Raw genomic sequence first — 21,098 nt, 5'->3', positions numbered from 1 at the left:
TAACTGTGCCACACTTAGAAAATTATGTTTAAGACCTTCAACCCAATAGGCATTATTACATACAAGTTCTTTGGTTAGACAGATTCTTCCTCTTCCTTTTATGAAACAAAGTTCATTATTACCAAACCTTACACTGCCACCATCATAGTCTTCAAACTGATCAAACTTAGTTTTATCACTAGTCATATGATGTGAGCAATCATTGTCTATAATCCATGTATCATTCTTACTTATATGAGAAACAAGTGCCATTTTATCTTCCTCATCACTTTCAGAATCATCTTTAATGGCAATATAAATAATTTCATCTTCACTATTATCAGAATCTTCAGAATTTTCAGCCATGAAGCATGATTTCTTACCTTTGTTCTTGGATGATTTGAAGTCTTTCTTGCCATTCCATTTCTTTTCATCATGGTTTTTTTTGTTTGGACACCTTGCTACAATATGACCAATTTCTTCACAAGAAAAATAGATTAGGGAAATTTTACCTTTGTATTTTCCTCTACCTCTAGAATATTTCTTTGCTAGTAGAGCTTCAATCACTTCGAGGTCACTGTCTAAACTTTTGCTTGATTCATTTTCAATTTATGACTTGGATTCCTTCTCCTTTTTTTTTTTTTTTCTTTTAGTGAGAGCTTGGCTTTAAATGCTGATTCAATGTTCTTGGAAGCTGGAACATAGTTATCAAAGTTATCTAGTTCAAATGTAGTTAGTCTTCCAACTATGGCCTCAAGATTTATCTGATGATTTGCTGCACACCTTCTTTCCTGAATTGCAAAAACTCTGATTGCATAAACAGGAAGCAAGGTTCTAAGAACTTTTCTTATAACTGTTTCTCCTTTGATATCACCTCCAGATGCTCTGATTGCACTCACACATGCTTTAACTCTTTCAACATACTTTGCAATGTTTTCATCCTCTCTCATCCTCATTTGATCAAATTGTCCTCTTAGACTTTTTGCTTTTGCTCTTCTTACATTATCATCTCCTCCATAGATTTCTTTTAGCTTGTTCCACATCTCAAAAGTAGTTTTGCAGTCCTTAATGTCATCAAATTCTTCATAACTGAGAGCAGAGGATATGTCTATCATCATATTGTTGTGAGTCTTCTTTTCAGCAATGTCATTGACAAATAATGTGCCAGGAGGTTCTTCATATTTTTCTTCAAGGTATTTCAGTCCAATATCACCAATAGTAGCCAGATGAAGTGTCATCAATCCTTTCCATGCGGAGAAGTTATCTCTATTGAGTTTTGGAATTTCTCTTTTGTAAGACATCTTGATCTTTGGCTTAGATCCTTGAAATCTCTTCTTGCAAGCACCAAATGCTCTAATACCAATTGTTGGAAATGAGAATAGAGTAACTAAGAGGGGGAGAGGGTGAATCACTTACTCCAAAAACTTTCACAGTCCCTAAGATGTCTGAATATCTCCTTGATCTAATTAATATGAAATGCTAAAACTTGATAATGTAGCAAATGAAAAATATTAAGAACTGATATGTTATCATGCACAAAGCAATTTCACAAGAGACAACAACTTTAACGTGGAAACCCAATATGGGAAAAACCACCAATGTAACTAGATACTATTTTTCACTCTTCTGAAGTGAGCCATGTTAGGAGCCAACCCTATTAAAGGTTACAAAAATACACTGTTAGGTGTGACCCTATTAAAGGATTTAATCACCCTGTTAGGAGTGGCCTTGCTAGAGGTCTTTAGAACATTTCAACTAAACTGTCACCTTGTTAGAGGATTTATTGAATGGCTGTTAAACCAACTCTATTAAGATATTTTGAATTCACTGTTACAATGGTTAGAAAGCAACAATGAAGTGATCTGATATAATGTATAACTTATCTTTGCTGATTATAGATCTCAGTTATGTTTGACTGGATCCTTATTGATCAAATACAACTTTACAGCTCCTTCAACACATTTGATCCTTCATCAGACTTTGCTCAACATTCTCCTTTCCATTTCATACTATAATTCGCATTCATAACTTGTTTTTCATAATCTCACGCTTTAATTCATAACTTTAATGACCATATATACCTTTCATATTATCTTAGTCGGCTTGAATCACTGACTAAACAAACAATTACAACAGTCAGCTAGAAGTAATTAATTTACAAATCCCTATACTGGCTGACCCTGCATGGTAAACATTGTCAGAAAATAATTCCTGTGTTGACTGACTGAGCTCGGTCAATACAGAGAACTTCGTGACAATCCTTCAATCATTGGGAGAACTCAGTAAGTACTGAGTTTCCTAAGAAAACTGAGTGATCTCAGTGAAAACTATTCTTTGGAGACCGAGTGAAGCTCAGTTAACACTGACTTCTCCATAATTCCTTTGATGATCGAGTGAGCTCAGTGGAAACTTCCCTTTGGAGACTGAGTGAAGCTCGGTTAACATTGACCTCCTCATTTCCTTCATTGACCAAGTAAGCTCAGTGATCACTATCTTTCACCTTTCCTTTGTTGATCGAGTTAGCTCGGTTAACACTGTTTTCTACATTTCTTTCGATGACCGAGTGAGCTCGGTTGACACTGTAGATTGCATTGCAGACTATCTGAGCTTGGTGAATTTGAGACTAATGATTGATATGACATTTGTGTGACATCAAGGAAAATATTATAAATAGGTAGTAGTGAAATACCATTTGAAGTTTCAAATTTATTAAGCAAGTTTGGAGATATCATTTCTAATAATGTTCCAGAAGGACTGCCACTAGTAAGGAAAATTAGTCATCAAATAGATTTAATCCCTAGAGAAATTTTTCCTAACAAGGCAGCTCATAAGATGACTCCTATTGAAATTGAGGAGCTAAATAGATAGGTTCAAGAGATATTGAAGAAGGGTTTGATTCAAGAGAGCCTAAGTCTTATGTGTAGTACCTGCAGTACTAGCACCAAAGAAGGATGGAGAGTGGAGAATGTGTATGGACTCTCGAGCTATAAATAGGATAACCATCAAGTATCAGTTTCCTTTGCCAAGAATGGATGATCTTATGGACTACTTGAGTGGAGCTCAGTACTTCACAAAGACAGATCTCAAGAGTGGCTATCACCAGATATGGATTCGAGAAGGAGATGAATGAAAAACTACCTTCAAGACCAAGGAGGGTCTTTATGAGTGGCTAGTCATGCCCTTTGGATTGATGAATGCCCCAAGCACCTTCATGCAGCTTATGAATGAGGTACTTAAGAAGTTTTTGGGAAAAAAATTTATTGTCTATTTGGACAATATTTTAAGTTTCATCAAGACTTTGGAAGAACATTTATTGCATATTCATAGTGTCCTTGAAAGGTTAAGGGAAGAGAAACTATTAATTAATTTGAAGAAGTGTAGCTTTGCTAAAAAAGAGTTAGTCTACCTAGGGTTTGTTGTATCACCTGAAGGTCTCAAAATAGATCCAGAGAAGGTAAAAGCCATCTTGGAATGGCCTACTCCCAGGTCCGCTACTGAGGTGAGATCATTTCATGGTCTGGTTAGTTTTTACAGGAAGCTCATTAAGAATTTCAGTGGCATATGTGCACCCCTAACTGACACAATAAGAGGGGATAGAAAAGAGTTCAAATGGGTTGTGGTAGCTGTGAGAAGTTTTGAATTGCTGAAGAAGAAGGTGACAAAACAACCTATGTTGGCACTTTCTAATTTTAGCAAGGTGTTCTAGGTGGATTGTGATGCTAGTGGCAGTGCTATTGGGGCTTTTTTAAGCCAAGAAGGTAAGCCTATTGCATATTTTAGTGAAAAATTGAATGATGTGAAAAAGAAGTATTCTATTTATGATCAAGAGTTCTATGCAACAGTTCAAGCCTTAAATAAATGGAGGCATTATTTATTTCCAAAGGAATTTATTTTATATACTGATCACCAGGCATTATAGTATCTAAATAGCCAAGGTAAATTGAATCAGAGGCATATGAAGTGGGTAGAGTTCTTGCAAAGCTATACATTTGTGTTGAAGCATAGAAGTGAAAAATCTAATAGGGTTGTAGATGCATTAAGTAGTAGACAATTTTTGCTTATAGTAATGTAGGTTGAAGTAGTTGGGTTTTCTAAACTCAAGAATCTGTACCCTGAGGATCCTGATTTTGCTAAAGCATGGAAAGCTTGTAAAGAACCTGTTGTTGTAGATAGAACTAAGTGGTTAGACTATCTAATTTAGGATGGTATGTTGTTCAAGGGTAGTCAATTGTGTATTCCAAGGAGTTCCATGAGGGAAAATTTGATAAGGAGAAACACAGTGGAGGGATGGCAGGACATTTTGGTCGAGATAAGACCATTGCCATTCTTAGAGAACATTATTTTTGGCCTCAAATTTCACAAGATGTGAAGAAGTTTGTCCAGAGTTGTCAAATTTTTCAAGTGTCCAAGGGATTTAGTCACAATACTAGACTTTATCAGCCATTACTTGTTTCATCAAAGCCATGGGAGGACATCAGTATGGATTTTGTTCTTGGATTGCTGAGGACACAAAGGGTTAATGACTTAGTATTTGTGGTGGTTGATAGGTTCTCCAAAATGGCACATTTCATTCCATGCCATAAAACTCATGATGTTGTCCATATTGCAAACTTGTTTTTCAGAGAGGTGGTAAGACTACATGGCCTCCCAAAGAGTATAGTTTCTAATAGAGACACTAAATTTGTGGGGTATTTCTAGAGAACATTGTGGAAGAAGTTGAGAACAGACTTGAAATTCAGTTCCACACATCATCCACAGACTGATGACTAGACTAAAGTGGTAAATAGAAGTCTGGGCAATTTGTTGAGATGTTTAGTTGGGGATAAGCCCAAAGGATGGGATTTGATTCTACCACAAGTGTAATTTTCTTACAATAACTCTATAAATAGGAGTACTGGTAAATCACCATTCCAAATTTTATATGGAAGTAGCCCAAGGAATACACCAGAATTGAGGAAGATGGAGCAAGGGGAGAGGACAAGTGTTCAAGCAAAAGAGTTTGTTGAACATATCAAGTGCCAACATGAGGAGGTCCAAGCACACATTATCAAGATGAATCAATAGTATAAAGCTAGGGTTGATCAAAGGAGGAGACATTAGGAGTTCCAAGTAGGGGATCTAGTCATGGTACACTTAAGAAAGGAGAGATTTCTAGTAGGTACTTACAACAAGCTAAAGATGAAGAAATTTGCCCCTGCAAAAATTCTAAAGAAACATGACTTAGGAAATTCATATGAGGTGGAGTTGCCAGATGGAATTCACATTTCTCCTATCTTCAACATTACAGACTTGACAGAGTATCATGATGATGGTGCAGATGAGGAGCTAATGTTAGAGTCGTGTCCAATTCTCACTTCTAAGAGGAGGAGATAGAAAACATTCTGGATCATCGTGTGGGTAGGAGTACCAGAAATAGGCACTATGAGGAGTATTTGGTTAAGTGGAAAGGCCGACTAATCAAGGACTCAACTTGGATATCAGCAGCTAAGGTTTCCCATTTGGGATTTCCTCTACCATCCATAAAGTGACAGGGTCACTTTTCAATCTACCCTGGGTGTTTGATGCAGGAGCATCCAGAGGTATAAGGGAAATCCTGTGTCACCAAAAAAAAAATGTACTTAGACTTAGTTTTTGTTTCATGTGTTTTCATTTCTGGATACCCATTTGGGTCAAATAAAGGTTCCAACTCTCACAGTTCCACTATTAGTGTTCTAGGTTATAGCATTTGAGCACCTTGGGATATGTGTAAATGCCAAAAAAATAGGACTATCTAATTGAACCATAATTATGCTGGATTAGAAGGTGTAAATTGGAGGGAGGATTAAAATTTTAATTTATAATATTCTAGAAAAAAATTAGGTCAAAAGGTTGCACAGTTTGAAAGTTATCACAATTTTTTAGTTTCTAGAGACCTCCTAAGAATGCTTCAAAGTTAGGTTCAAGGAATTAAATGACCTCATACAAGGCTGAAAAATGGGGGATGAGTGAAGTTATCCATAGGGCTATAGAGAACTTTGAGAGCTTTGTGGAAATGTAAACGGTTTGTCAATTGAAGCTACGGTTCAAAAATTATGCCTCGCGGAAGTTCGGTCACCATTTTTGGATTCTTCTAATTTTGTGCCAACTTCTAATGTGGCTTCTGGAGCCTTCTATTTGGTCGGTGGATGCCAACTAGCACTTTCTATAATGTATTCCTAATCCTTAACCCTTTGGGGTCTATTTAAGGACATTTCTAGCATTGTAAAAGGTAGTTCGGAGTGTAGTTTGAGAGAAGGTATTGGGAGAAGAAATTGTCTCTAGATTTATGCTATTATAAGCCCATAGGGCATGTTTTGGAGTATATTTCTCTGCACTAAGTGTACTAGCATATTTTCATAGTTAATTAAATTTTCTCTTTCCTGTTGTGTCCATTCTGTGCTTGGGTTGTGTCCCCATCAGATAGTTATGAGGAAGAGATGTGAAAGAGGGAGCCAATAAAATTGGTATTATAGTTTGTGTGGAATTGAATCTACAATTGGTATTAGAGAGGGAGAAGTGTAAGAGGTTGAAAGATGAGAATCATAATGAAACTAAGGATACTAATGAAGATCTATATCAAATTATAGAAGGATCTAATAATGATAAATCATGAGAATGTATTTTGCATTTACATGGTAACCAAAAGTGTTTCCATTAGTGCCAAAGAGGGAGATTATTGAAAACTACAATTGGAACAACTATTATGTTGTCATTGATGTCAAACATGCTGAAGAGATACTTACTAATAGTGTAGAGTTTCATATATGTTGATTGATGAAGATTATTTGAAAAGAGAGATAACTAGATTAATTAGTGAAGTCATTGAGTAAAGAGGAGCAAGTATGATTGAATTATAATGGGCACTTGATCAATTAGTCTTTGACAAGGTGATGTATTATATAATTATTTTACAATTAAAGAAGATAGTTTAGTTGATGATTAGAAGATAAGATAGTTTAGTTGATGATTAGAAAATAAGACAAGCAATTAAGTAAAACACTAAGCTTGACTGAGTGACAATTTCAAAAGGTCAATTAAGGAGTTGAAGAAAAATATTAAGAAACTTAAGAGTTAGTTGAGTAAATAGTATCGACAGAGTGATAGTTATGGCCAACCAAGTTGAAGAAGAAAAATGTAGTAATAACTGAGCATAAGCAAGTTAAGGAAATTCAAGTGAGATAGAATAATAGAGATCGAGCTATATAGTGTCAATTGAGTAGAAGAACATAGAAATGATTAAGTGTCAGCAAAATAAAAGTTTGTGAAAGAATAAAGTTTGATGCTAACATAGTTGAATTTTTAGATTAGTCAAAATGTGTGGATGATAAGGATTAATGAGTTGACATATTTAATGCATGAATTGATTTTTTTTATGTGATAAAAGGCAATGATTTAAAGAGAAGTTTCTAGAAGTATCAAGAAAGTATTAGAAGGAAAAAATGATGGATATAATTAATGAATCTAATCAAACCCTAAGATCTACAATGATGTTTGACCAAAAAAATATCAAACCTCCCTAGTTAAGGAGACATAAGAGATGTTTTCTAAGGTTGGTTTGTTATTGATTGGAAATTTTGTGGATAACTTGTAAAGAATGGAGTAGAAGAGGAAAAGTGAGAAGATTGGTGAAGTGTAATTGTTTGAAGGGTTGCCAAGTAGATTAGAGAAGGAGATGTTAATTAAGTCTAGTCAATGAACCAACATATGAGCCAAATAGAGATATGAATTTACAAAGTGAGTTGTATCTTAATAAATTAAACGTAATGTTACATTCTAGCCATTCTGATAGTGAACATCCTTTAATCAAGGTTGACCTAATGGTCATTTTGTAGATTCTTTAATCAAGGTGACATTATAATTGAATGACCCAAAGTCATCTAACTAGGCCACTCCTAATAGGGTGATTAAATCCTTTAAGAGGGCCACACCAAAAATAAAATTTGTAACCTTTAACAGGGTTGGCTCTTAATCGAGCTCACTTTAGAAGAGTGAAAATTGTTAATTATCATATTACTTGGTGGTTTTTCCAAAATTGGATTCCCAAGTTAAAACTTGGTGTCAAACATGTGAGAATTTTATATGTGTGATGCATTCCATTTACAATTGTTTTATTTACTATTAGTCAACATGTACTAAATAAAGAGCTAAGTGATGAATGAATATGTTAAGTTGTTGAAGTGTTTCTATATGGACTAAGTGATTTTATGAGTTTGTTTAAGTTTTTTGAAGTTAGTAAAAGTTGAATTGGTACATCTGGACCTGAGGATAATTGATTCACCCCCCTCTTATTTATTCTAAATATTATAACAACCATTAGATCATGTACATGCTATGAAAGAGAACCTCATAAACCATTTTACACAAAATACCTCTCACATTAGCCAAATGGTCAATAGGTTGAGGTCATCTAGTCTTTCTCACCAGTCAACCCTGGCAGATACACTTGAACAAATGGCCAAAAATGCAAATGAAATATCAAGGGAGGTTACTAAATGGGGTTCATGGAGAGATAGCTTTCATGCATTTTTTGCTGATGGATTATCATATCAGAAAGTGAAATATGGTGTCATAAATAAAGGTGTCATATGTGCTCTTTTTAGTGATCCTCCCTATTAGAAAAAACCAAGACTTTTCCTATTCATTGGTGCACTAACGGTAGGATGAGATCAAATTTATAGGATAGGTGATTTATGGTACTTGACTTACCACCATGTAATAATTATGAGGTTCCTTTATGGTTTACTGAGAAAGCTATGCTGTGAGTTCATCCTTGACAAGAAGCCAAATTACTTTGACATCCATGAGTTTCAGGGTAGAGGGAAAGGCTCTGAATAGGATAGACCTAGAGCCCATAGGGTGGTTACCACAACATGGGAGGAGGTGTACAAAAAAAAAAACCATGTCTCATGTGGTGGTCCTAATAGTCCTAAATAAGTATGTTGGTTTATAGACACTTCATGTAGCTACATCATTGACTGATGTCATCATTCAAAATGGCTCATAGTTAGGTGGTATTACTTCACCTACAACACCTCCACCATCATTAGATGCATCATTAGGGTCATCATATCCTACAAAAACTCCATCATCATCAAATACACCATCATTTTCATCCCCTCTTGTTCCATATACATTGTTATCACATGCATCACGATAGTCTTTGGGGGCCAATTGACATGTTTATTTTAGTTGCTAGCGCATAAGTGATAGGTTGGATGCTAAGTCAACTCAAGATGATTTGACATCCCATGCATGTGTACATTGCAAGAAGACCTTTCTATCCATCTAGAGGTGAGGATTCCATGCTCATGGATGATTTGATGATGATAGTCATTGGTGGAGAGGAGACACATGTTACTTGTTTGAGTTTTTACATGTTATTATTTAATCACCTAAATATCATAAAAGTATATAATTATTTATTTTATACAACACTCTTGATTGATATGTGAAAAATATGCAATGCAAGGTACAATAGTGGTATGAGAGCACCACAGAGTACTCATTCTACTAGAGGTGTGAGGTCAGGAGCAAGAACACCTAAGGTAAATTTTTTTAAATATTCTTTAAAGTACAAAAATACATTGAATTTGAAATATTGTTTCTTAATTGCTATGACACTAACAACACAAAGTTCCCTAAATGTTTTTTCTTAATTTTTATGACATTATCCAACCCTATTTGTTCCAAGGATCCTTGTTAGAACCTTTTGGACTTTTAAACCTTACATCATTCCATCCATTGTATGCCTTAAGATAGAGTTCACCTTTATATACCATTCCATTCTCTACATCTTCCAATCATCCATTTCATCCAATAATACTCAACTCTCTAAGGAGTTTTACAAGGAAGACAATAGAATATTAATCTTCTTAAGTTGATGATTCATTTCATCTAATTACACCACATGATCTTGCTAGTGTTGAAACCTTTCCATCTCCCACACCCATCATTCCTCTTCCATCTCCCATAACAATCATCCCTCTTTTATTCACCCCAGTTATAGATCCCCCTCCATCTTCTACTATTGTTTAAACCATTCTTATATATCCCCTTCCATCTCCTACCATCATTAAAATCCTCCCATTCATAAAATCCATCCAATTCCCCTCCACATCTCCTCCTCCTAGCATTACCCAAACCCCATCTAATGAACCTCATAAGTCCATACTCTAAATACCCATCTGCATCAAAGAACCTATCAACATCCTATTGCCCCACTTTTTACCATAGTCCAATTTTGAAAAGTGGAATATTTAACTCATATTGTGTATGGATTAGTCGAGGTAGTTGTTTCTTCTTTCCTCCAAGTGTTAAGTTTCTCCATCGGGTTTCATCTTTTGTCTTTTCCCGCATTATATAGCTGGGTGGGTATTCCTTATTATCATGAGTCATACAGGTAGTCTAGATCCTTAGTCGATGGAGATTCTTGAATAATTCTACATCATATGAATTTACTTGCAATTCATTTTGATCCGAGTGTAAAGAAAGTTGAACTAGCAAAAAATAAGATTTCTTCTACTCCATAGCGGGTTTTTGCACCCCGAAGGTGAAACTCCGTAGGGATCCATAAATGCTATTTGTAGGCCAAAAAAAGGAAAGGTAAACCATATTATGGATGAATCATTCAAATATTATCATGTTTTCATATTGGGAATCACTTAGAATTCACCAGGATGATCAGAATAAGCATCGATGGAAAACTCAAAAATAGCTTCTCCTTTAGTGGGTTTTGAACCAAGAAGTAAGTTTTCCGAAAAGGCCTAAATAGAAGGGTAAAGTTACTAGTGGGCCTCATTTTTTTCTTGTGAAGCCTTCTTTATGTTTTCTGAAGGCTTATGGTAAAGTGCTTAAGACAGAAAAGGTAAAGCGAAAGCTTAAGTGGAAAAATAGAAATCTCCTTCTCCATTGCGGGTTTTCTACCCTCGAGACCAATATTCTGCATCTAATGAAAAATCACTATTGCAAGCATGGTAAGTATTTGAATAGATCATAGGATGTGTTTGGGAAAAAAATGGAAGCAAATTAGTGAAATTTGTAAGGATATTTTGAGTAGAATCTAGCCAAGCAAATTTTTCTTAAGGGGGTACTCCGTTCTTGATTTTTTGAAACTGGGTGAAAATGGAAAGGTAAGTCAATAATAAAGGAGAGTTACCATTGGGCCAAAAAAAATAGTGAAATGACAAGGAGAAATCTGGTAGAACCCTTACATTTACTAACCCAATGGATTTATCCTTAAAGTCACTTGTGTGGTGCAAATTATGGAATTTAATGGACAGATCAAGGGTTTTTATATAAAGAAGAACATAACAGAATTTCAAATCACCACTTTACTATTATACTATTATATTGAATAGTGCTTCCAAAAAACTTCAAAGTTTAGGGTTCATTTTCTTACATTATCATAATTTTTGAATTCCTATCATTCTATATCAGGAAAGATGGCATCAAGATTCTCCAATTTTGATGGGTTGGGTGGAATCAAGTCAACATAGCTGAGTATCTCTAATAATTCACTATGTTTTTTTGATGTGCAAGATTTTTAGAGAAGGTTAAGAACTGAGCTGACTCACCCTATAATGGAGAAGCTTCGAGGAAGTGGATTGGTAGAAGCAGTTAGGTTTCCTATCCTAGTACAAACTCCAGAGTTAATTTTGGAATGTATCAATCATTACAACCCAGACACCAAGTAGATCCTATTGCCTGATCAAACGGTATTGATTTCAATTGATAGGCAAGTGGTGGTGAATTTTTTGCAGATTCCAGAACAAGAGGGGTTCTCTGAGCTAACAATCAAAGGAGCCATGTCCAAATTCTCCTTGAAGAAGATGGTGTGGCGGAAGGAGATCATGAATTCTTGGTTCCAAAAGCCTAGAGGAGAAAAGAGTAAGGTCCCTAAAACCCTTTTTGGCACGGATCTTAAGCCTGAAATTGTGGATATTTTGGTCCTCTTGCATTGACTAAAAGGTGAGGTAGAAGCATTTAATTTTATAGAACAATAATTCTTTATGTGTAGCTAAGTTTTACAATTCATTTTATATGTCATCTTTCTTGATATATATGTTGGCTTGCCCACAATTATGGCCGGGACTCCCCAGAATAGAGAATTTTCCTAAAAATGTGATGCAGAGTTACACACCGGAAGTGTACTCTTGGTCTAGATTGCACTTAGACCCTTCAAACAAGCCAAACTTGCTTCTAGTCTTAGGAGATCCTTAAAGGACCTTCCACTCTTGGTAAATAACCTTCTCACAAGGTTTGACAACCTTCTCAATGCAAGAAACAGGTAAGCAAAGTCTGCTCCCAATTTGCTTTTAGAAATAGCATCCCACAACTAGGCCAAAACAAGGATCTATGCTTTAGGCCTCTCAACCCCTTGATTTGATGGTCAACACACCTTCACATATCCCAATGTACTCTGAATCAACAACTTTTCAGATTCCCACACTTTTGTAATACACCCAACCAATACCTACCTAGTGAATCCTAGTAGGTCAGCAAAACCTGAGTTTCAGCCATATCTTTTGATTTCCCCAAATGACTTGGCAAATAAAATAGAGTTTCAGATACCCTTTTGACTCCCCTTAAAGACCTCCAAATCTTAAAATCTCACTCCACTCCAGCATATCCCAACCTATGCAAAACACGCAGTCCTAATAGGCCTAATTAGGCTTGGTTTGTTAAGCAAGTGTAAGGAAATGGGTACACAGAAAAAGATACTGACTTGGATGGTGTTAGGGAAGGTCTAAGACTTACAATTCAACCTTTGGTTGCACTCCAATCAACCGAACTTCACAATTCTACTTCCAAATCTGCATTCCGAGTTCAAATTCTATGCCTAACTTGAACTAGGGCATCATTGAAACTTGGACTCCCACCATGGAAACTACTCCTACTTCTAGAATCAACAAATGGTACATGTCTTCTCTCAGATTATTGGGTTTTGTACCCCTGAGGCCAATTAGGTGCACTCTAATGGCTCATTTGCACAAAACCCTGATTTTATGGAGGGTTTGGGACTGGTTTCACCCAATTTGCTCTAACTTTGTCCAAACTCCTTCAAATCACTCCAAATAAAATGCAATGAGTCAGTGGGACATCAAACTCTGCAAATCTACCATTAAACTTCTAGTCTCACGTCCGTACCACACGTGCAACCTCTGAAAACAGCGAATTAAACAGAAAAATAGGGAGTTCTTTATTCATCCAATGAAAAATCCGTACAAATGAAGTTCCTCTGTTCTTTTGGGAAGAGGATCAATATATTTATAGCCTAATGACACCTAAAAACCGACCTCCAAGGCAGTTAGAGGTCGAATGTAACTGATTTGCAAAAGTTGCACAGTTTTCTTGCAAAAGTTGTCAGCAACTTTTTTTCAAAACTGCCGATATGAGCAACTTTTCATATGAAGACTTCAAAACACATTCTAAACGTGATATTATTGAGCATCATGGCTATTTAGGCCATATTAAAACCCTCCTAAACACCTAAAACATATATACCCTATAGGCTACTTACATCCTTGGTTTATAGGGTCACCAAATAAGATGAAGTGCCTACACAAATGGGCTCATATTTATTCAAACCTTGCATAAAACTTCATAAAACCTCTAATTAAATCCAAAGAGGTATGAGGAAGGAAGAATGAAGACAAGATGGAGTTTTTATCCATTCCTCTAATACCAAGCTTTGTGCTCTGCACCATACTACCCCTCTCCAAAAGAACTCAAGTCCCTTGAGTTGGGAATGGTGTTAAATTGATAGCCTGCTTTCTCTATCTCTGCTTGAGTCATCCATGTTGCATCCTCCTCAGGTAACCCAGCCCATTTGACCAAGTAGGTATAGTATGTGCCTCTTCGTGTCTCCATAGAAACTCTCTTGTCCAATATGCACTCAATTTGGAGTTTATGTGTCTTTGGCAATGCAACATCAGTAACCTGCTCTTCCAGACCTGTACCTGCATCCACAATATCAGTAGGTTCTTTGAAAGAAAACAAATCAGAGACATTAAAGATTGGTGACAATCCAACATCCGGTGGCAATTCAATTTTTTATGCATTGTTCCCACATTTTTGTAGGATCTTAAATGGACCAATTTTCTTTGCCATCAACTTGGTATGCTGTCCCTTTGGCATCCTCTCCTTCTTCAAATGGACCATGACAAGGTCTCCAACCTTGAACTGCAAATCCCTTCTTTTCTTGTTGGCATGTTCTCTGTACTTGTCTGCAGATTTAGACAGTCTGTCTTTCACTTGGTGTTGTACCTCCTTCATCACTTGTGCAAAGTCTTGAGCTTGGGAACTTCTCCTCTCCATCTGACTGACATCCCTTAACTCTAGTACTCCCCTTGGGTGTTCACCATAAACAATTTGGAATGGTGTCAAACCAGTACTTCTGTTTACTGAATCATTGTATGCATATTCAGCTTGTGGTAATATATTATCCCATGATCCACCATATTGTTGTGCCAAGCATCTTAGTAGGTTCCCTAGTGACCTATTTGTTACCTCAGTCTGCCCATCTGATTGAGGGTGATAGGCAGAAGAAAAATTAAGGTTTGTTCCAAGTCTTTTCCAAAGAGTCCTCCAAAAATGTCCTAGGAACTTGGAGTCTCTGTCTGAAACAATAGACCTTGGTAAACCATGGAGTCTTACCACTTCTTTGAAGAATAGACCTGCAATGTTTGAAGCATCATGTGTAGTTTTGCAAGGGATAAAGTGAGACATTTTGGAAAATCTGTCAACAACCACAAACACACTATCATTTCCTGCCTTAGTTTTTGGTAATCCCAATACAAAATCCATGCTTATTGAATCCCATGGTCTGTCAGGGATAGGTAGAGGAGTATAAAGCCCTGCATTTGATGAGTGCCCTTTAGCCTTTTGACAAATTATACAAGATTCCACAAACTTTCTTACATCGGTCTGCATTTTTGGCCAATGGTAGAATCTCCTAACTTGCTCAAGTGTTTTGTCTAATCCAAAATGACCAGACATGCCCCCACTATGTTTTTCTTTGATTATATTCTCTCTATATGATCCCCTAGGAATACATAATTGTCCCCCCTTAAACAATAAACCATCTTGAATTAAAAAATCAGAGAGCTCTGTGTGATACTTGCCTTCCATGCTTTGGCAAACTTTATAAATCTCTTTGAAATCCTCATCTTGGCTGTATAGATCCTTCATACCTTCTATGCCAACGGTTTCAAGTTCAATTGATTGAACTAGGAGGTTTCTTCTACTTAGGGCATCAGCAAATTTGTTTGTGATCCCTTTCTTGTGCTTGATTGAGAAAGTATATGCTTGGATGAACTCCATCCACTTCATGTGTCTTTGATTCAATTTTTCCTGCCTGTTAAGAAAGCTCAAAGCCTGATTATCAGTAAAAACAATAAACTCCTTGGAAAGTAAATAATGCCTCCATCTTTTTAAGGATTGGACCATAGCATACAACTCTAGATCATATACTGAATATTTCTGCTTTGCTTCATTTAACTTCTCACTAAAGAAGGCTATTGGTCTGCCCTCTTGACTCAATACACCACCAATAGCTTTAGTGCTTGCATCACATTCTATGACAAACACTTTGTTGAAATCAGGGAACTTTAGGACTGGTTCTTGTGCTATCTTCTACTTCAGCATTTGGAAAGATTCTTCTGTAGCATTAGTCCATACAAAATGACATTTCTTGCCCCCCTTAATGGTATCCACCATTGGAGCAGATATCCCACTAAAATTCCTTATGAATTTTCTATAAAAATTACATAAACCATGGAAACTTTTAACCTCACCAGCAGTGGTAGGAGATGGCCAATTTATTATAGCTTCTACTTTGGATGGATCCATTTTCAAAGAGTCTTTAGAAATAACGAAACCAAGAAATATCAGTTCATCCTTCACAAATATACACTTTTCGAAATTGATCTTGAGATCTTCCTCATGCAATCTTTTTAGGACCAAATCTAGATGTTTGAAGTGTTCCTCTTCATCCTTGCTAAACACTAGTATGTCATCTAGGTATACCACAACAAACTTGTTAAGGAAAGGCTTAAGTACCTCATTCATCAATCTCATGAAGGTACTTGGGGCATTTGATAGCCCAAATGGCATCACAAGCCACTCATAAAGACCCTCAGTTGTTTTAAATGCTATTTTCCACTCATCCCCTTTTCTGATCCTTATCTGATGGTATCCACTTTTTAAGTCTACCTTGGAGTAAATTTTAGCCCCTCCTAAAAAATCCAACAAATCTTCCATTCTTGGCATGGGAAACCTATACCGGATGGTTATCTTGTTTATAGCCCTTGAGTCCATACATAGCCTCCATGTTCCTTCCTTTTTTGGTGCAAGTACTGCAGGTACTGCACATGGACTCACACTCTTCCTAATCAGACCCTTAGACAGCAACTCTTCTATTTGTTTTGCTATCTCCTCATTCTGTTCTGGAGTCAACTTGTATGCAGCCTTATTTGGTAAAGTGGCCCTTGGTATGAGGTCTATACAATGACTCACCTCTCTCTCAGGTGGTAAAGTGGATGGTACACTCCCTGCCACAATCCCATGATACTTGTTTAGCAAATCCCTAACCTCCTTGGGTCCTACATCATCTTTTTTCAAATCTGCTCTAGGCTTGACTAGGTTCCTTGATTCTTGTTTTGGTCTTATCACTATTGCAAAGCAGGGTGTGTCCTTTTCTTTTATAGTTTTGAGGAATTCCTTCTCCCCTACTAAAGTCACACTACTAACTATATGGTCTGATTTGTTATCATCAGGCAATGGCCTCATTGTATACTTAACACCTCCCTTAGTTATTGTATAAATGTTGGTTTCTCCATCATGCCTTGATTTTACATCAAACTGCCATGGCCTCCCTAATAAGAGGTGACATGCATCCATCTCAGTGACATCACACAAAACTTTATCAGAATACTCTCCTAATGTGAACTCCACCCAAACTTGTTCATTTACCAATGTTTGTTTGTCTTTTGTCAACCAAGAAGCTTTATAAGGGTATGGGTGTGGTATCCTAGGCAACTTTAATTTATCCACCATTTCTTTAGATGCTATATTGTCAGTTGATCCTGAATCCACAATTAACTTACATACCTTTCCTTTCACCTTGCAATGTGTCCTGAACAATGTTTTTCTCTGAGGTGGTTCTGCAGGTTGTGGCACCTTCAAAAGTGTCCTTTGCATCATGAGGCACTCTCCAGTTTCAGGATTAGCAAGTCTGGAGGTTGTGGTGTGATAGGATGAGATGCTTTGCCCGTCCTCTTCTTCTTCTTGCAATAGATTAATTCTCCTATCTTCGGGTCTGCTGCTGTCTCCTCCTTTTTGGGGACATCTAAAGGATTGATGCCCTGTCTGATTGCAAATAAAACACCTACCAGTGAAGACCTGGCCTCCTCTGCTCCTGTTGCCATTCCTTCCTCTATTGCCATTATTGCCTCTGCCTCTAAAAGATCCTCTTTGACTGGTATCCATATTCTGATTCTGATTTTCATCTCTGAAACCAGAGCCTCTGCCTTGAAATCTGCCTCCTCTTCCTCTGAAATTATTGCTACCTCCTCTTTTGTTGGTGTTTGAATCACCTCTCCTCTTATGCTTCTCTTCAATCTTCAATGCAAGATTAAAACACTGGTGTATAGACTCCAAATTTACCAATGTCAATTCATCTTGAATAGAATACTTCAAGCCACTTACATATCTGGCTAGTTTTTGTTTATTTGTTTCATTGAACTTGGCTCTTAATGTCAAGTTATGGAACTCTTGTGTGTATGTGCTCACATCAAGATCCCTTTGTTTGAGGTTATGCAACCTTTGGTTCACAAGGATTTCATAATCCTCGGGCACAAACTGCCTCTTAATCTCTGCTCTCATTTTTTTCCAAGTAGTTATGGGCTCCTTGCCATCCTCAGCCCTCTCATTCTGAACAAAATTCCACCAGCTTAGTGCTGCACCCTTCAACTTAGTCTTGGCAATCTTTACTTTTTGGCTTGGTGGAATGTGGTCACATTCAAAGTGATTGTCCATGGCTTCAAGCCAATCAATGCATTCATCAGGATTGAGTTTTCCTTGAAATGTAGGGATCTCTCCACCCTTGACTCCCATCCTTTCTAGTGCTTGTAAGAGAGGCCTTTGATCAGGTGATACTGCTGTTGCATTGTCATCTTGCTCCACCTCTTCATTTTCTGATTCATAGTTTTCTCCTCTCTTCAACTTGCCCTTGAGTCTCTCCAACTCTCTCTTGACTGCTCTATTCTCTTCTCTAAAGGCCCTACTTTCAGCCATTTGTTCTTGTACTATCTTAGCTAGTTCTGCATTTGTGACCCTCAGAGGGAGAGCCCTCTCTGGTCCATCTTCTCCTTCAGACATGATGAAAACAGGTCTTAACCTGCTCTGATACCAGCTTGATGCAGAGTTACACACCGGAAGTGTACTCTTGGTCTAGATTGCACTTAGACCCTTCAAACAAGCCAAACTTGCTTCTAGTCTTAGGAGATCCTTAAAGGACCTTCCACTCTTGGCAAATAACCTTCTCACAAGGTTTGACAACCTTCTCAATGCAAGAAACAGGTAAGCAAAGTCTGCTCCCAATTTGCTTTTAGAAATAGCATCCCACAACTAGGCCAAAACAAGGATCTATGCTTTAGGCCTCTCAACCCCTTGATTTGATGGTCAACACACCTTCACATATCCCAATGTACTCTGAATCAACAACTTTTCAGATTCCCACACTTTTGTAATACACCCAACCAATACCTACCTAGTGAATCCTAGTAGGTCAGCAAAACCTGAGTTTCAGCCATATCTTTTGATTTCCCCAAACGACTTGGCAAATAAAATAGAGTTTCAGATACCCTTTTGACTCCCCTTAAAGACCTCCAAATCTTAAAATCTCACTCCACTCCAGCATATCCCAACCTATGCAAAACACGCAGTCCTAATAGGCCTAATTAGGCTTGGTTTGTTAAGCAAGTGTAAGGAAATGGGTACACAGAAAAAGATACTGACTTGGATGGTGTTAGGGAAGGTCTAAGACTTACAATTCAACCTTTGGTTGCACTCCAATCAACCGAACTTCACAATTCTACTTCCAAATCTGCATTCCGAGTTCAAATTCTATGCCTAACTTGAACTAGGGCATCATTGAAACTTGGACTCCCACCATGGAAACTACTCCTACTTCTAGAATCAACAAATGGTACATGTCTTCTCTCAGATTATTGGGTTTTGTACCCCTGAGGCCAATTAGGTGCACTCTAATGGCTCATTTGCACAAAACCCTGATTTTATGGAGGGTTTGGGACTGGTTTCACCCAATTTGCTCTAACTTTGTCCAAACTCCTTCAAATCACTCCAAATAAAATGCAATGAGTCAGTGGGACATCAAACTCTGCAAATCCACCATTAAACTTCTAGTCTCACGTCCGTACCACACGTGCAACCTCTGAAAACAGCGAATTAAACAGAAAAATAGGGAGTTCTTTATTCATCCAATGAAAAATCCGTACAAATGAAGTTCCTCTGTTCTTTTGGGAAGAGGATCAATATATTTATAGCCTAATGACACCTAAAAACCGACCTCCAAGGCAGTTAGAGGTCGAATGTAACTGATTTGCAAAAGTTGCACAGTTTTCTTGCAAAAGTTGTCAGCAACTTTTTTTCAAAACTGCCGATATGAGCAACTTTTCATATGAAGACTTCAAAACACATTCTAAACGTGATATTATTGAGCATCATGGCTATTTAGGCCATATTAAAACCCTCCTAAACACCTAAAACATATATACCCTATAGGCTACTTACATCCTTGGTTTATAGGGTCACCAAATAAGATGAAGTGCCTACACAAATGGGCTCATATTTATTCAAACCTTGCATAAAACTTCATAAAACCTCTAATTAAATCCAAAGAGGTATGAGGAAGGAAGAATGAAGACAAGATGGAGTTTTTATCCATTCCTCTAATACCAAGCTTTGTGCTCTACACCAAAATGTAAAAAGTTATGAGTTTTATCCATGCTTGCAGTTACAAAATAGCTATGCAAAGTATATCTAGGTTAATGATGCATTTACTATGAGAATCTACAAGGAACTCCAAGGGTGTCTGGAGTGGAGGTTCAGCCCAGAAGCAATGGTGATCATCAGCCAATTTGGTTATTATTTTATTGAATTCTCATCTTTTCTTATTTGCATCTTGCAGTGTTTGACAAATTTCCCCTAAAGCTACCTAGATATCTAGATGATATGATCATGCTCATCAAGGTCATCAAGCAAGAAATTCAAGTAAACATGTTGAGCACTAGTTTGAGAAATAAGGGGTATGAATTCCTCATACAAGTTGGAGCTTATAGTTGTGAATCCAGATCTGATGCAAAGAACATACTCAAAGCATTCAAGAACAAATAGAGATTGGAGGAGTATGAAGTGGTAAGGCCCATGTTTGATCCAAATGGGTATGCTAGAGATGTGCTCCAAATTGGAAGCATCATCAAATATGTAACTACCGTGGAAGATTACTGGGCTGATTGCAGAGATGAGGTAGAGAGTCGGGATTGTGCCTTTGCTAGACTTACAATAGATCGAATCAAGACCTATGGCATCAACTTGGATGTAGAAGGGCTAGAAGATGATGGTAAAAATATGTACAGTAATACATATTTGACCAAATTGAGAAGCATTCCAATTAGCTCTAAGCCATGTGTAAATATAGAAGAAGATATTGATTTTATGATGGCCCAGATCATCAAGAGCACTGGGAAATGGGTTGAGTGGACAGCAAAAAAGAGCCAGAGCAAGAGAAAGCCTACTCAAGCTTCTCTAGTTGCTGCTACTCCCACTTCCTCTCAAAGTGCAACACCTAGTGCTACAACTTCAGCTACTCAAGGACTAGCTCAATCTGCAGGAGGAGGTGATCAACCCCCAGAGAAGAATATTCCAATAGCTCCAACTTGCCAAGGAGGCTCTCTACTAGTGATTGGAGCTCAAGCTGGTACTGAAGAAAAAGGGATAGAAGAGCCAAAATATGGAACCACTACTCCAGCTTTGCCTCCTCACACTACCCCAATTCCATCTCCACATGTTACCCCAGTTTC

The 21,098-nt window shown here is 37.2% G+C and overlaps 1 protein-coding gene across 1 annotated transcript; it reads right to left on the bottom strand.

Annotated features, from left to right (window-relative positions):
• Positions 1 to 13,704: 13,704 nt before the first annotated feature.
• LOC149570141 (uncharacterized) lies at positions 13,705 to 18,375 on the bottom strand. Its single transcript, XM_089817103.1, has 3 exons — positions 16,280 to 18,375; positions 14,067 to 15,352; positions 13,705 to 13,955 (listed from the first exon to the last, which is right to left on the bottom strand). The coding sequence occupies exons 1-3, from the start codon at positions 18,373 to 18,375 to the stop codon at positions 13,705 to 13,707; spliced, it is 3,633 nt and encodes a 1,210-aa protein (XP_089673229.1).
• Positions 18,376 to 21,098: the final 2,723 nt, after the last annotated feature.

Source organism: Cupressus sempervirens, chromosome 3 (genome assembly GCF_028749045.1).
Source record: "Cupressus sempervirens isolate cs-2001-9-10 chromosome 3, ASM2874904v1, whole genome shotgun sequence".
NCBI classification, from domain to species: domain Eukaryota; kingdom Viridiplantae; phylum Streptophyta; class Pinopsida; order Cupressales; family Cupressaceae; genus Cupressus; species Cupressus sempervirens.
Note: the sequence above shows the minus strand (reverse complement) of the source record. Positions and strands in the feature narration are given on the sequence as shown.

Bases quoted from the DNA above. Each gene is read 5' to 3' on its own strand.
- LOC149570141 (XM_089817103.1), bottom strand. From the start codon at position 18,375: ATGTCTGAAGGAGAAGATGGACCAGAGAGGGCTCTCCCTCTGAGGGTC. The intron at 15,353-16,279 runs GTATAGGTTTCC...CTTTCTTAACAG, and splicing joins ATAAACAAGATAACCATCCG to GCAGGAAAAATTGAATCAAA. The intron at 13,956-14,066 runs GTGGGAACAATG...TTGTGGATGCAG, and splicing joins ATTTAAGATCCTACAAAAAT to GTACAGGTCTGGAAGAGCAG.